The 15,004-nt window shown below is 42.1% G+C and overlaps 1 protein-coding gene across 1 annotated transcript in view; it reads right to left on the reverse strand.

The window, feature by feature from the left end:
- Window positions 1–15,004, reverse strand: part of rin2a (Ras and Rab interactor 2a) — a 66,998-nt gene that overhangs the window by 45,679 nt on the left and 6,315 nt on the right. The window contains exon 2 of the mRNA XM_055902350.1: window positions 5,047–5,143. Within this exon, the coding sequence (XP_055758325.1) occupies window positions 5,047–5,106 (60 nt within the window). The 5' untranslated portion in view covers window positions 5,107–5,143. The remainder of the gene's footprint in view (window positions 1–5,046; window positions 5,144–15,004) is intronic.

The following is a 15,004-nucleotide window of genomic DNA, read 5'->3' on the forward strand; positions in this document are numbered from 1 at the left end:
GTGGCAGAATGGAGTGCTCAGGTTGGGATGTAGGGTTTGAGCATTGCCTAAATGTAGGGAGGGGCAGTTCATATTGCTGCTCCGTAGGTGAGCACCATGATCTTGTAGTGGGTTTAGACTGAAGCCAGTGGAGTGTATGGAGCAGTGGGTTGACATGGGAAAACTGGTAAAGATTGCATACTAGACGGGCTGCAACGTTCGTTGCAGGATTTTATGGCACAAGCGGTGACCCCAGCCAACAGAGCGATGCAGTAGTCTTTGCTCTCTGGGAGGGGCACACAGTGGAGTTGTCGACTGTGATGGAGAGGTCATGGAGCAGGCAGGCCTTCCCCGGGAAGAAGAGCATCTCCGTCTTGTCGAGGTTAAGCTTGAGGTGGTGGGTCGACATCCAAGCTGAGATGCGTGTCGCCCCCTTGGTGTCAGAAGGGGCGAAGGAAAAAAGTAGTTGAGTGTCATCTGCATAGCAATGATAGGAGAGACCAGGAGAGAACATGACAGAGCCAAGTGACTTGGTGTATAGAGAAAAGAGGAGAGGGATAAATCTATGAAGATGAGAACAGAGGAGAGAGGCAGTCTCAACAGACTGACCCATCTTGAAGCCTGACTGATTAGGGCCATGCAGATCATTCTGAGAGAGAACTAGATAGTTGGTCAGAGACAGCACGCTCAAGTGTTTAGTAAAGAAAAGAAAGAGGGGATTCCGGTCTATAGTTTGACAGAGGGATCGAGTGTTGGTTTCTTTCATTTAAGAAAAAAAAAAGTTTGTTTTTACCCCCTTTTTCTCCCCAATTACGATCTTGTTTCATCGCTGCAACTCCCCAGCGCGCTCGGGAGGCGAAGGTCTAGTCATGTGTTCTCCAAAACATGTCCCGCCAAACCGCGCTTCTTAGCACCCGTTGGCTTAACCCGGAAGCCAGCCGCACCAATGTGCCGGAGGAAACACCTTCACCTGTCGACCGAGGTCAGCCTGCAGGCGCCCAGCCCGCCACAGGAGTAGCTAGAGCACTATGAGCGCCCCCCCCCCCCCCCCGCCAAACCCTACCCTAACCCGCTGGACCAATTGTGCGCTGCCCTATGGGACTCCCGATCTCGGCCGGTTGTGATACAGCCCAGGTTAACAAACAGATCAACGACCATTTCGAATCCCACCATACCTTCTCCGCTATGAAATCTGGTTTCCGAGCTGGTCATGGGTGCACCTCAGCCACGCTCGTCCTAAACAATATCCTAACCGCCATCTATAAAAGGCAGTACTGTGCAGCAGTCTTCATCAACCTGGCCAAGGCTTTCGACTGTCAATCACCGCATTCTTATCGGCAGACTCAATAGCCTTGGTTTCTCAAATGACTGCCTCGCCTGGTTCACCAACTACTTCTCAGACAGAGTTCAGTGTGTCAAATCGGAGGGCCTATTGTCCGGACCTCTGGCAGTCTCTATGGGGGTGCCATAGGGTTAAATTCTCTTTTCTCTGTATATATCAATGATGTTGTTCTTGCTGCTGGTGATTCTCTGATCCACCTCTACGCAGACAACACCATTCTGTATACTTCTGGCAATTCTTTGGACACTTATCTAACCTCCAAACGAGCTTCAATGCCATTCAACATATCCTCCGTGGCCTCCAACTGCTCTTAAATGCTAGTAAAACTAAATGCATGCTCTTCAACCGATCGCTGCCCGCACCCGCCCACCCGACTAGCATCACTATTCTGGATGGTTCTGACTTGGTATTTGTAGTTGTCCACATATTCTTAGGTATCTGGTTAGACTGTAAACTGTCCTTCCAAACTCACATTAAGCATCTCCAATCCAAAATTACAATTTCGCAACAAAGCCTCCTTCACTCATGGTGCCAAACATACCCTCATAAAACGGACTATCCTACCGATCCTTGACTTCGGTGAAGTCATTTAAAAAATAGCCTCCAACAATCTACTCAGCAAATTGGATGTAGTCTATCACAGTGCCATCCGTTTTGTCACTAAATCTTCATATACTACCCACCACTGCGACCTGTATGCTTTCGTTGGCTGGCCCTCGCTACATATCCATTGCCAAACCCACTGGCTCCAGGTCATCTATAAGTCTTTGCTAGGTATAGCCCCGCTTTATCTCAGCTCACTGGTTCCCATAGCACCACCCAGCCGTAGCACACGCTCCAGCAGGTATATTTCACTGGTCATCCCCAAAGCCAACACCTTTTGGCCGCCTTTCCTTCCAGTTCTCTGCTGCCAATGACTGGAACGAACTGCAAAAGTCACTGAAGCTGGAGACTTATATCACTGCCCCAGTACACAGCCCATCTGTAAATAGCCCACCCAACTACCTCATCCCTATATTGTTTGTTTTTTGTTGCTCTTTTGCACCCCAGTATCTCTACTTGCACATCATCATCTGCACATCTATCACTCAAGTGTTAATGCTAAATTGTTATTATTTCGCCACTATGGCCTATTTATTACCTTACCTCCCTAATCTAACTACATTTGCACACACACTGTATATATATTTCTCTATTGTGTTATTGACTGTACGTTGTTTATCTGTTAATATAACTGTTGTTATTGTCGCACTGCTTTGCTTAATCTTGGCCAGGTCACAGTTGTAAATGAGAACTTGTTCTGAACTGGCCTACCTCGTTAAATAAAGGTGAACTCAAATTAAAATACAACTGGAACTATGAACCAGGCCCAGACCATTATTCCTCCTCTACCAAACTTCACAGTTGGCACCATGTATTCAGGCAGGTAGCGTTCTCCTAGCATCCGCCAAACCCAGATTTATCCGTCGGACTGACCGATGGTGAAGCGTGATTCATCACTCCAGAGAACGCGGTTCCACTGCTCCACGGTACAATGCTGGCGAGCTTTACACCACTCCAGCCGGCACTTGGCATTGCACATGGTGATCTTAGGCTCCTGCTCGGACATGGAAACCCATTTCATGAAGCTCCCGACGAACAGTTCTTGTGCAGACGTTGCTTCCAGAGGTAGCTCCTGCTCGGCAGTGAGTGTTCAAATCGAAGACATACGATTTTTAAGCACTCAGCGGTCCCGTTCTGTGAGCTTGTGTGGCCTACCACTTTGCGATGTGGCCTACCACTTTGCGGTTGAGCCATTGTTGCTCCTAGACGTTTCCACGTCACAATATCAGCACTTACAGTTGAGCAGGGCAGCTCTAGCAGGGCAGAAATCTGACAAACTGATTTGTTAGAAAGGTGGCATCCCATGACGGTGCCACGTTGAAAGTCACTGATCTCTTCAGTAAGGCCATTCTACTGCCAATGTTAGTCTATGGAGATTGCAAGGCTGTGTGCTCGATTTTATACACCTGTCAGCAACGTGTGTGGCTGGAATAGCCGAATCCAATAATTTGAAGGGGAGTCCGCATACTTCTGTATATATAGTGTAGCTGGCACTGGACCAAGGTAAGGTTGCACTCTCCCTGGTGCACATCTACATTCAACACCTAGGTGCATTCTGCTGATTTCTCACATAGATACCCATCTTACATCAGGTTACAGACCAGCTAACTAGTTCTAAGACCCCTAGCGAGTGCAACAATTTTATCAGGCTAGTTATTGGTTTCGTAACAGCCACAAGTACCGACCATTCAGCAGTTCAAAGCAATGATTAAAGGTGCCCCCATGCTTCTTGACTGAAAAAGTTCTTGCGTATATTATGACAACATTTTGGTCTTCGGCAAGCGGTTTTTACGGCTGTTCATGCAGACTGTATTTTTTCCTGAGGCTAGCCGAAGTCCTGTAGCTGAAGTCTACGCCCCTTCATCTGATTTGTCAACAGTAGGGATTCTTCCATTAAGTGTTTCTCGTCATTCAACGAGAGACGACTTGTTTTCATGTACATTTTTTCTCCTGATAAATACTGCACCAAACACATCCCTGGAAAAATGTATATGATTTCTTTAGTTATTTTAGATTAATTATGATTATTTTGAGGAAATGTATACTGGCCACCGTGTCTCGAGGGACAAGTACTTTTGCCGCTTTTTTCACATTTTTCAAGCAAAGGTCTTTTAAGGGAGTATTCGAGGCACAGATGTTCACTTCGCCTAGCCGAGATCTGCTAGGAGCAAACCAAACCTAGCATGCAGATGCCTTAAGTAGGCTAATATGTGGAAGGGTAGCACTTAGTTAGAATTGCCCGAGCCAGACTATACTATCTCCTCTTTCTTTCTTTGTCATTTACCTCTCATCCCTTTCCTTTCTTCCCTCCTCCCCTGCTAAAGCATCACATGTACGATAGGCTGTTACAGCAGCCTTACTGTATTTCCTATTGAACGCCACAACCCCATGAAAGCCCATTCAGAGTGAAGATCTATAGAGTGTTTATTGGAATCAGTAGATCTTCTGCCCCTTTTCACAGCAATAAGGGGTGTGGTGTGGTGGTGCAGTGTGTAGGTCTATAATTACTCTTTCTCCCCCGAGTGAGATAGCAGGGTTTACACAGTTAACGCAGCCATAATATATGCCTGGCTGGGGATATGGGTCCTTGAGTAGGCCTTTGACCTCCTGAAGCATTTTTAGGCTAAAGAGACTCACTAGCTAAAGTCCCAGCAAGTTCCCAGCACTTAACCACCAGATTTATTGAAAGAGAAGCTTCTCACTGAGTTCACAGCTTAAATGTGGTAGATGTCATTACTACAGAGAGATTAGTCTCTGAGCTGTGAGTTTGTGACTCTATGGTAAGGCCTGCTAAACTACAACTAAATCACTTCAGCCTATGACATCACATTTCATATGGAGGGTATTTATAAATCTGATGCATGGACATTGAGAGGAGAAAAAGAAAGAACATGGGGACTGACTATTGTTAACATAACTAACCCAAACTTCCTCTCAAATAAGTATCAACTGAGTAACTTGACAAAACAGAACTAGAACAGGTCGTTGAGTAACTTGACAAAACAGAACTAGAACAGGTCGTTAAGGACAGAACAAAACAAACCACAAGGAGTTTCAGGAAGTTGACTCCTATCTACCCCCCTCCTAATCTTCTCCTTTGTTTATCTTCTCTCCCTCCATACCTTGAAGAAGCTCCCTTTCTTCTCCCTCAGGCTGGGTGGGATGAGTGTACTTGTTGACATGCTATCCTCCTGTCCTTCGTCGTGCCTGTGTTTGTTTCTGTGGGGGAGAAAAATGTCATTAGCTGGGTTTGTTTCCATACAATTGACAACAGATTTTCATTCAAATCATTTAAAATCTGAATTTTCCCATCGGCGGGGTGTTTACATCAAACTGACGTGTTGCGGATGAAAGGATGCACGTGATGACGTAGTGCATGTAAAGATAACTTAAAAAATACAAGTTTAAAAACAGGTTTCCATCGCAATTTCAACTATACTGGTGGTTTTGTCTGTAAAAATGTTGCGTTAAATAGCGAGTGTGCCCTATCTAGCCAACAGCTCACAGATGCAGTGCAGTTATACCCTACATGATGAGTAAGGACAAAAGACTGAGATTATTTTTCATTGTCAAACGACAGTCAAGCATCGATCATCGTGTCACCAGAATAAGACCCTCTGTATTTATTGGACAGCAGCATCAAGCTCATCACCGTGCACTTTCACCACCCAGTGAAGTTCATCATAACATATTTCATCTGTAGCCTAATAAACTGCACGCTTTCCCGAGTCGTAGTGGGAGAACCGCAAGACTCCAAGTTTACTTCGATATGATGGTTATTATATCAATATTTCTATTTTTCACATGATTTATTTTAACGACACAAAAAGATCGCACCCTAGCGTATTTTGTTTTGTCGACATTTGGAATGTCCGTAAATTTGCTGTTTCCATCAGGCCTGTCGTGACATTTTAAATCCAGTTAGGCTAGTGTCTGCCCTCCAGTACAGCCCAGTACTGTCTAGTTCAGGCGTCCCCAATTACATTCAGTTATGAGACGATTTTTCAGATATAGTATTTGACAAAAACAGAATTATTTCAAACCTGGATTACATTGGGATACGATCACATACAGTACCTTCAGATAGTATTCACACCTCTAGACTTTTTCCACATTTTGACATGTTACAGCCTGAATTTAAATAGGATTAAAAAAAAGTGTGTCTACACACAATATCCCATAATGTGAAAGTGGAATTCTTTTACACTTAAATGTCTTGAGTCAATAAGTATTCAACCCCTTTGTTAAGGCAAGCCTAAATAAGTTCAGGAGTAAAAATGTGCTTAACAAGTCATATAATAATGTAATGAAACAGCAGGGAGCAGGTCTCGAACCCTCAACCTTCTAGCCCGAAGTCCGGCGCGCTATCGGCTGTGCCGCAAAAGCATGCTCGTGCGGCAGAGTTGATTTCCGTGCTTATAAACCCAGGGTCGTTACAGTAACTTGCATGCACTCACTGTGTGCAATAATATATAACGTGATCTCAAAAGCTCGCAACTGGCGATGATTGAAAGACTGCTCCTGCCTGTCGATGCAATAGCCTACAGTCTTCCTCGAAGCGCCCTGCAGAAATTGGGAGAACAGCAATACATCACATCCATAGGACATAGTCCAATTCTGATTGGAGTATAAGTGTTTGATATTGATATGGTGTGATTATTTTACCTTCCATTTTTTTACTTGTCCCGGACAAGTGGACATGCAATAATATCGAGCCCTGTATCTGTTGTGCTCAATCATCGCAGAAGAAAATAATTACATGAGCTCCAGTACCATCATGTTCGTGCCTGCTGACTGGTTGCCTTGGTTAGGAGTAAGAAGCAGAAGGTTACACTTGCAGCTCTATTGTTTTTGCATCTCAGGCTTCTTGTTTTTTCCTTTTTATGATTTGAGTGCAAGTACTGAGCACTATATCCATCAAAACAAACCCTTTGCTCGAAAGGCAAAAAATGCTGGGTCGTTCCACCAATTAGGTGCCTTTCACCCTTGGCAGAAAGCGGATGTTTGATTCAGGGATAAAGTATATTCAACCAAACTCTTCCCAGGTGTCTTTCTAGGCCTGCTACAAGTTTGAGTAGTGTAACTTGCTGGAAAAAAAACTTTGATTTCACAAAAATGTTACATTCTGTCATAAAGTGCCATAAATCCAACATAAATACCCTTGTCACAGGGGGAATGGATGGAAGCGTGTTGTGTGCAACAGGGAGGGATAAATGAACGCAAGCTTTTCAAAAAAATGTATTGTTAAATATTTCTAGCCTATCTATCTAAGGGTAACAGGGTTGACTTATGCTCGACCTGCTCAGATTTCCACAACAAAACACCAGAAAATGGCCAAAGAGTAGAATCAGCTCTTTTATTAGATGTTCAATGTTTATTTAGACATTTTCTTTTAAGGAATAGTTTTACCATATTAAAAAGAGTTCAGTTCACATAACAGGGTTGACCTTAAAATGAGGGGCAGGTTGTATATATATTTTTTACCTTAAAATCACATTAAATAAATAAATCATCAGGAATTACTTTTCAAAGCAACAAATTAACTATGGCTTTACAATGATGGTGAAAACTTGGGAGAAATGTTAAAATGAAGGAATGCTGAATTTTGGCACTTTACCAAGTCTTTATTCATATGATAAATTTGATTAATTGAATTTGAATGTAGCCTTTATTAAAAGAGCACTTCATTTAATATAACAGGCTTTTAAAATGCAATATTTGTGCACAATTTCTACCTAAAATATCAAAGGGACGCAAAAGGTACTCATTTAGTAGTAGTAGTAGTAGTAGTAGTAGTAGCAGTAGTAGCAGTAGTAGTAAATGGGTGGAATATGTCATCTGAAAAGACAAAACAAGCCATTCATATGCTAATGTTAAGGTAGGGCTGGAGAATTGCAGTATCTTTTTGTCCCTTCTCTATGTGAGGGCAGCCTCGTCATAAACATGCATTTCCTCTGAGCGGACAAGCTTTGATAAGTATTGTGGTTAACCAATTGTGAACGAGTAAACTCCCACCACTGGCCAGCACACAGTATAAGACATGACACATCTGAGACTGTGGACTGTAGTTAGAGGAGCAGACAATCTGAACTATCGCTCCAAGATCCAAGGACTAGTTCTACTTCTAAATAATATTCAGAAAGATTTGAACACAAGGAACCTGCTATTCTCTATCGGAGAGAGGGGGAAAACTATTAGCTAAGTAATTAACTGCCAGTCTTAGCACACTTCTTAAATTCCTTACTTCAAGTTATACTAGGACTTCAACAAAGCTCAACCGTAATATTGTGTGCCCTCTCAACATCTCACACTATCTCAACATGACAACTCGTCAAGACAAGCTTGATCTGTCTGCCTGTGTTTTCTGGAACATCGCTTCAGGGAAACGTTGTACTTTCTGATTATTTTTCTCCTCTCTCGGTTACCAGCTACCTACTCATTAGATTGGTGAGACTTAAAGGATGGCAGCAGTCCTGCATATTGTTTAAGAATTCATTGATCTGTGGTCTTTTGCAAAGCTTTGTTATAGCGTTCCCTGTGATCTACCATCTTCTGCTCAGACGTACTGTGATTTTAGGGGAATGGTGCACGGCACATTCTTTTGTTATGGTTACTGTGTTTTTGAGCTGATGACTATGGATCTCATGGCAGTAGAAATATGTGTTTTTTTCCACAGAATCCACTACCGGAGCAAAACTCCCAGGCACGTGTAGCTTGCCTTGGGGCTAATCTGGGTGCTGAGTGTCTGTGTTGGCAGTAATCATCTTGTCCTGCTCAAACCACAGGATGCATTCATTTTAACAGAGCCACTGCAGGGCTGCTCTGTGAGCCTGGAATTGTGAGAGCATGAGCTATGAGCTTCAGTGCTATGGAAATGGTACTGCTCTATGGCCCTCCCACTATAATCATGACTCTTTCAATAACAATCTACTGCTTCTGTTGTGGATGCATGTACTTGGAGGCACACAGGGCAGTGGCTCTCCAAATCTTGTTCAAAACTGTTTGTACCCTTCTATTTCTTCATGTTCACTGTAGCTGATGCCAATAATCTACAGAGCAACCTGCATACTATTATGGTACTAGAGCAAACTATGTCCTTTCACTTGTCTCATCAAGGGTGTATGAAGCATATCACAATTCTATTGTTTAGCATTGTACCACCATTCATCAGCCCAATTGTCTATATCAGGTATTCCCAAACTGGGGTACGCCAAATAAAAATGTGATTCACATGTTTGTTTCTTTAAATACGAAAAAGATTGTAATAAAAGCTTTATTTTTATTTTTTTATTCACATTTGCAAACAGTCCATTTAGTAAGGCCCGCGTCCATAGAGACACATACCAGCTCTACTGGTAGTACTGCTACTACCAGCACTACTCCACCTTCACCTGTCGACGACAAGTTGTTCTGCTTCCACGAGCACATCCAAAGCTAGCATCAGTAATTCTACATTTGTTGTTAGCTCAGCTAGCATGGACACTGACAGTTGTGAATCTGATGCAGCCGAAGAGCTACTGCCCCCTTACCCTGGAAAGCACCAAACAACAGACAGGGACGTTGGACATCGAAGAGGCGCAAATATGATGAGAACTACCTTGATTTGGGGTTCACTTATATTGGGAGTAGTGCCTTTCCTCAGCCACAGTGTGTTATATGTGCATTAGTACTATCTCACAACTTGATGAAACCTTCACTCTTGCGCAGACATTTATAAACAAAACATGCCAATTTGGAAAAATAAGCCACGGGAGTTTTGAGCGAGAATTAAGACGACTTTCGAGTAGTAAGACATTTATAAAAGCAACAGATACCATTAATAAGAAGGGGCTAGAAGCTTCTTATATGGTGAGCTACCGAGTACCTAGGACAGGCAAGCCTCAGACTATTGTGGAGGACTTGATACTTTCTGCTGCCGCAGATATGGCTGGGACAATGCTGGGGGAAAAGGCCCCCCCAAAAACTAGAGAGACAATGCCTTCATCAAACAACACTGTTTCACAACGCATCAGTGACATGGCAGGAGATATTGTGAAACAATTACTGCTTCGCATACAAGCCAGTGAATTCTATACGGTACAGCTGGATGAGTCAACATACGTGGCGGGCCTGACACAGCTCCTGGTATATGTCCGTTACGTTTATGGGGGGTAAATTAAGGAAGACATCCTCTTCTGCAAACCACTGGAAACCAGGACAACAGGAGAGGATATTTTTAAAGTACTGGACAGCTTTGTGACATCAAAATGGACTTGTGGTCAAGATGTATTGGTATCTGAACTGATGGCGCAAAAGCCATGACAGGGAGACATAGTGGATTGGTAACGCGCATGCACACAGTTGCTCCCGACGCCACATGGGTACACTGCAGCATCCACCGAGAGGCTCTTGCTGCCAAGGGAAGTTTTGGACACTATAGTGAAAATAGTTAACTTTGTTAAAGCAAGGTCTCCTGAACTCTCGTGTATTTTCTGAATTATGCAATGATATGGGCAGCGACCATGTAACGCTTTTACAACATACATAAGTGTGCTGGGTATCAAGGGGCAAAGTATTGACACATTTTTTAAATTGAGAGACGAGCTAAAAGTTAAATTTACTGACCATCATTTTCACTTGTCTGACTGCTTGCATGATGGAGTTTCACATGACTGGCCTATCTGGGTGATGTTTTTGTCTTGCCTGAATGATCTGAATCTAAGATTACAGGGATTCTCCGCAACTAAACTCAGCAAAAAAAGAAACGTCCCTTTTTCTGGACCCTGTGTTTCAAAGATCATTCGTAAAAATCCAAATAACTTCACAGATCTTAATTGTAAAGGATTTAAACACCGTTTCCCCATGCTTGTTCAATGAACCATAAACAATTAATGAACATGCACCTGTGGAACGGTCGTTAAGATACTAACAACTTACAGACTGTAGGCAATTAAGGCCACAGTTATGAAAACTTTGAAAACTAAAAAGAGGCCTTTCTACTGACTCTTTTTCTGTATCCTTGCTTCCATAACACCCTTCCTGTCTCACTATCCCCCGGTTGTGGGGCCACCCAGTCAGGGATCCAACCACCAGTCCACCCACCTGGCTGCTTCCTCTGATCAAACCACCCTACTCAGGGATCCATGTATTCTCCATCCACTCTGATGTCCTATCATGTGATTCCTCCACATTTCCCCCTGGCTGTGACTGGATTCAATGTTGTTGTAATATTACATGTATCCCATTTATCTGTTTATGGTTTTGTTTATTATTATTTTCGATAAGCGTTTATATCCTTGGCATTTCAGTATAAATATGCATTTTTTTTTAAAGAATGCCTTCTACAGAAATGGCAAGACAAGGGCTTTTTAAATCAAGAAGTTCATCCTTACATTTTATTTAAGAGTATGCCTACCTTGATGGGAAAAGTAAGCACCACAATTAAAGGGGAGGCCATCATACCCTTAATTGATCTACCAGTCACAGACTGGCCAGATAGGTTGCCTAACATAATGTAGCCAATGCATCGGCTGGACCGGAGGCGGAAATGACACTCGCGCAGGAAATCAGTCCATGCCCTGCCGTAAACATTAGCCTACCACCAGACACAAAATTGGTAGCAAGTCGTTTGAAGCCTCCCAAGAGAATCCAACACCCTCTCCAGACCTTGTGCTGTTGCTCCAAGGTCAGGGATTACAAAGACTAGTCATAACCTAACCTTGAGACAGAACTCAACCAAAACAGACATCTCAATGATAAAGAAAAGACTCACAGCACAAAAGCAAATGCACACAGTTGGTGCTGTGCCTTTCCTTTATCACCGAGGTGTATTTTTGTTTTCACTGCTTTGGTTGAGTTCTGTCTCAATTCTACAACATTAAATATATCTTGTATAAATCTTTAATGGACATTGCATACATGTTAAACGTTTGAAAATATAGTATTTTGATTATACCTTGTTGATGTTATGAGCTTATTTGTATTTTTGAAGTAATTGTGACTGAACAAGTTAAATATTTCATGTAAAATATTTAGGAAGAATAAGAAAATGGAATAATGAACAACATGTTAGCGATATGGTTGATAATGTGATAGTGTGTGTTGGTGCTGTGTCTTTTCTTCATCATTGAGATGTACAGTACCTGCAGAAATAATTCACACCCCTTGACTTTTCTACATTTTGTTGCATTACAGCCTGAATTGAAAATGGATTGAATTTAGATTTTTTTGGTCACTATAGCCTATACACAATAACCGATAATATCAAAGTAGAATAACTTTTGTCATTTTTTACAAATGAATTAAATGGACCCATTACACTTTGGATGGTGTATCAATACAGTTGCCAGAGAGGAAGGAAACCATTCAGGAATTTCACCATGAGGCTAATGGAAGGATGGATCAACAGCATTGTAGTTACTCCACAAGTCTAATCCAATTGACAGAGTGAAAAGGAAACCTTTACAGAATAAAAATAAATATTCCAAAACATGCATCCTGTTTGTAATAAAGTACTAAAGTAAAACAACAAAGCAATTAACTTTTTATTCTGAATACAAAGTGTTATGTTTGGGGAATATCCAATACAACACATTACTGAGTACCATTCCATATTTTCAAGCATAGTGGTGGCTGCATCATTTTTATTTATTTTAGTAATTTAGCAGACGCTCTTATACAGACAGATTTTTAACCTAGACGGCTCGGGGGATTCGAACCAGCGACCTTTTGGTTACTGGCCCAATGCCTAGGCTACCTACCACCCATGTTATGGGTATGCTTGTAATCCTTAAGGACTGGGGAGTTTTTCAGGATAAAAAAAATAACCAAATGGAGCTAAGCACAGGAAAAATCCTATAGGGAAACCTGGTCCAGTCTGCTTTCCACCAGACACTGGGAGATACATTTACATTTCAGCAGGACAGTAACCTAAAACACAAGGCCAAATCTACACTGGAGTTGCTTACCAAGAAGAATGTTGGAAAAGCATTCCAGGTGAAGCTGGTTGAGAGAATGCCAAGAGTGTGCAAAGCTGTCATCAAGGCAAATGTTGGTTATGTAGAATGTAGAAAATAGTAAAAATATAGAAAAACCCTTGAATGAGTAAGTGTGTCCAAACCTTTGACTGGTACTGTATATATTTGCAGACCCCTCTGGTTGAATACCACTGTGCTTCAGCATTAAATCTATACGATGTACTATATAAATAAAAACAGAAATAAAGCAACTATGTGGAACAGTTTGATAATTATTGTGTGTTGGGTTGTCAAAGCTTTTAGCCAAATGCGTCTCCCTCAAAGTCGCATTCAGCCTCTTATCACTTGGGTTGGGTGTGTACCTACTTGCATGGGAGGTCACAGCCAAAGAGATTCACAGGAATCACACACACACACACTTTTAGAGCAGACTGTAGCATAACTGTTTTCTTTCAATCAAAATACATTTTGTCTAGTGGTGCGAGCTGTTGAGTTTTGGACACATGAGAAGAATTACAGTAGCGTTATACTATGCTATTTAATTTGGTTCTGTTATGTAGAATACTATCATTATGTGATCTTGCAGACATTGATTCAGCGTTGACCTAACTAGACGAGGACCATTCTCCATTCTTCACTGAAATTCAACAGGGTAGTCTTTTCCTTCAGAAACTGAAAGAGTAGACGCAAAAGCTTAGGATTTTTAGCTATCGGTAGAGCCCCCCCCCCCCCCGGTTCTAAAGTTCCGATTACTCTTTCAGCTATCAAAGCATCCCATGTAACACCCTAAAATCTCAGCTCCAGACCCAACTCCCTCCACCCCTCTTCTCCCCACACCCCAACAACCCACACCCCAAACTAATGTGAACAGACTGGTTTTCTTGCTCTGATAGCAACATATTTCCTGCACTGGCACATCTACCGTAATATTTAGTTGGGGCAAGCAGACAGATGTGTGAGGTGAAAGACCACAGGTTTATGAGCTGTGAGTGTTGTGACAGCTTGTTATGGTAGGCTTTAAACCAAACCCCTTATGACAGCATTTATGGCTACTATTTTCAGAAGTTGAAACGTTCTTCCTCTCTCAGGGCTGAATCCTAAATTGAGAAACTCCAACTTTTGACCGAGTCTCTCATAAAGCGTGTGTTTTGTAAAGTATATCATAGGGTTTCTGTGGTTGGAGTCTCAAGTGATGACAAACACACTTCTCTATTGGTGATCTGCACACAAACACAGCAGACTGATGGGGATGGGGGGTGGGGGGCTGCTAGACAAAGGAACGAGAGCTACAGCCAGTTACACTATGGTGATAGGGAGAAATACTGTCGTAGATGTGTGGCCTGTTTTGGAGGAGCAGATAACCACTAATAACTGTTCCAGGGGCAGATATGTCAGAATGTTATAGGGCAACAGTCCAACAGTGACAGGAACAATGTGTAGAGACAGCTGGCTATGTTATGCAGTTGGGCAATTCCACATTAATGGATTTACACAGACTCGCATTTTTCACTTTAAAAATGTATGTCAAAACAAAAAACATACAACTCTATGCACAATGACTACTTTGAACAATTGACAAAAAAACATTTGCTGGAAAAACTGCAGATGCAAAGTCTCTGTGCAGATACAAAGTTTGGAAACCATAATTATGTTACCAAACTTTATGTTTTTTGTAAAATGTTCAGTGCATTCCAATATTTGAAACGTTATGTAGTTTGCCTTGCCATTGGCCAACTGAGAAGACCCGAGAGCACACACTTTGGCTCACACAATCTGCTCCTAAGCTACACTGTAACCTTGACAACACATGATTTAAAACAAATTGCCCATGCAGGGAGCTTTGAACACAGGGAACCTGCTAGTCTCTAAAGGAGAGAGGGTAAAAAACTATTTTCTAAGTAACGAACAGCCAGTCTTAGCACACTTCTTAAATTCCTAACCGGTGACGAAAGTTCTACAAAACCAGTCTGTTTTTCCCCCAAAGCTAAGCTTAAGCATATTAACATATTTTAGAGCAGACTGGAAAACAGGCACCTTGGCAAGTATGTAATTGGCAAAAAAAAAAAGGTAACTCTTTTGCAGAGAAAGTGAGAGGTTTGAGAAGATTGTGGAAAATAATGAAAAC

The sequence above is a fragment of the Salvelinus fontinalis genome, chromosome 37, assembly GCF_029448725.1.
Source record: "Salvelinus fontinalis isolate EN_2023a chromosome 37, ASM2944872v1, whole genome shotgun sequence".
Classification (NCBI taxonomy): Eukaryota; Metazoa; Chordata; class Actinopteri; order Salmoniformes; family Salmonidae; genus Salvelinus; species Salvelinus fontinalis.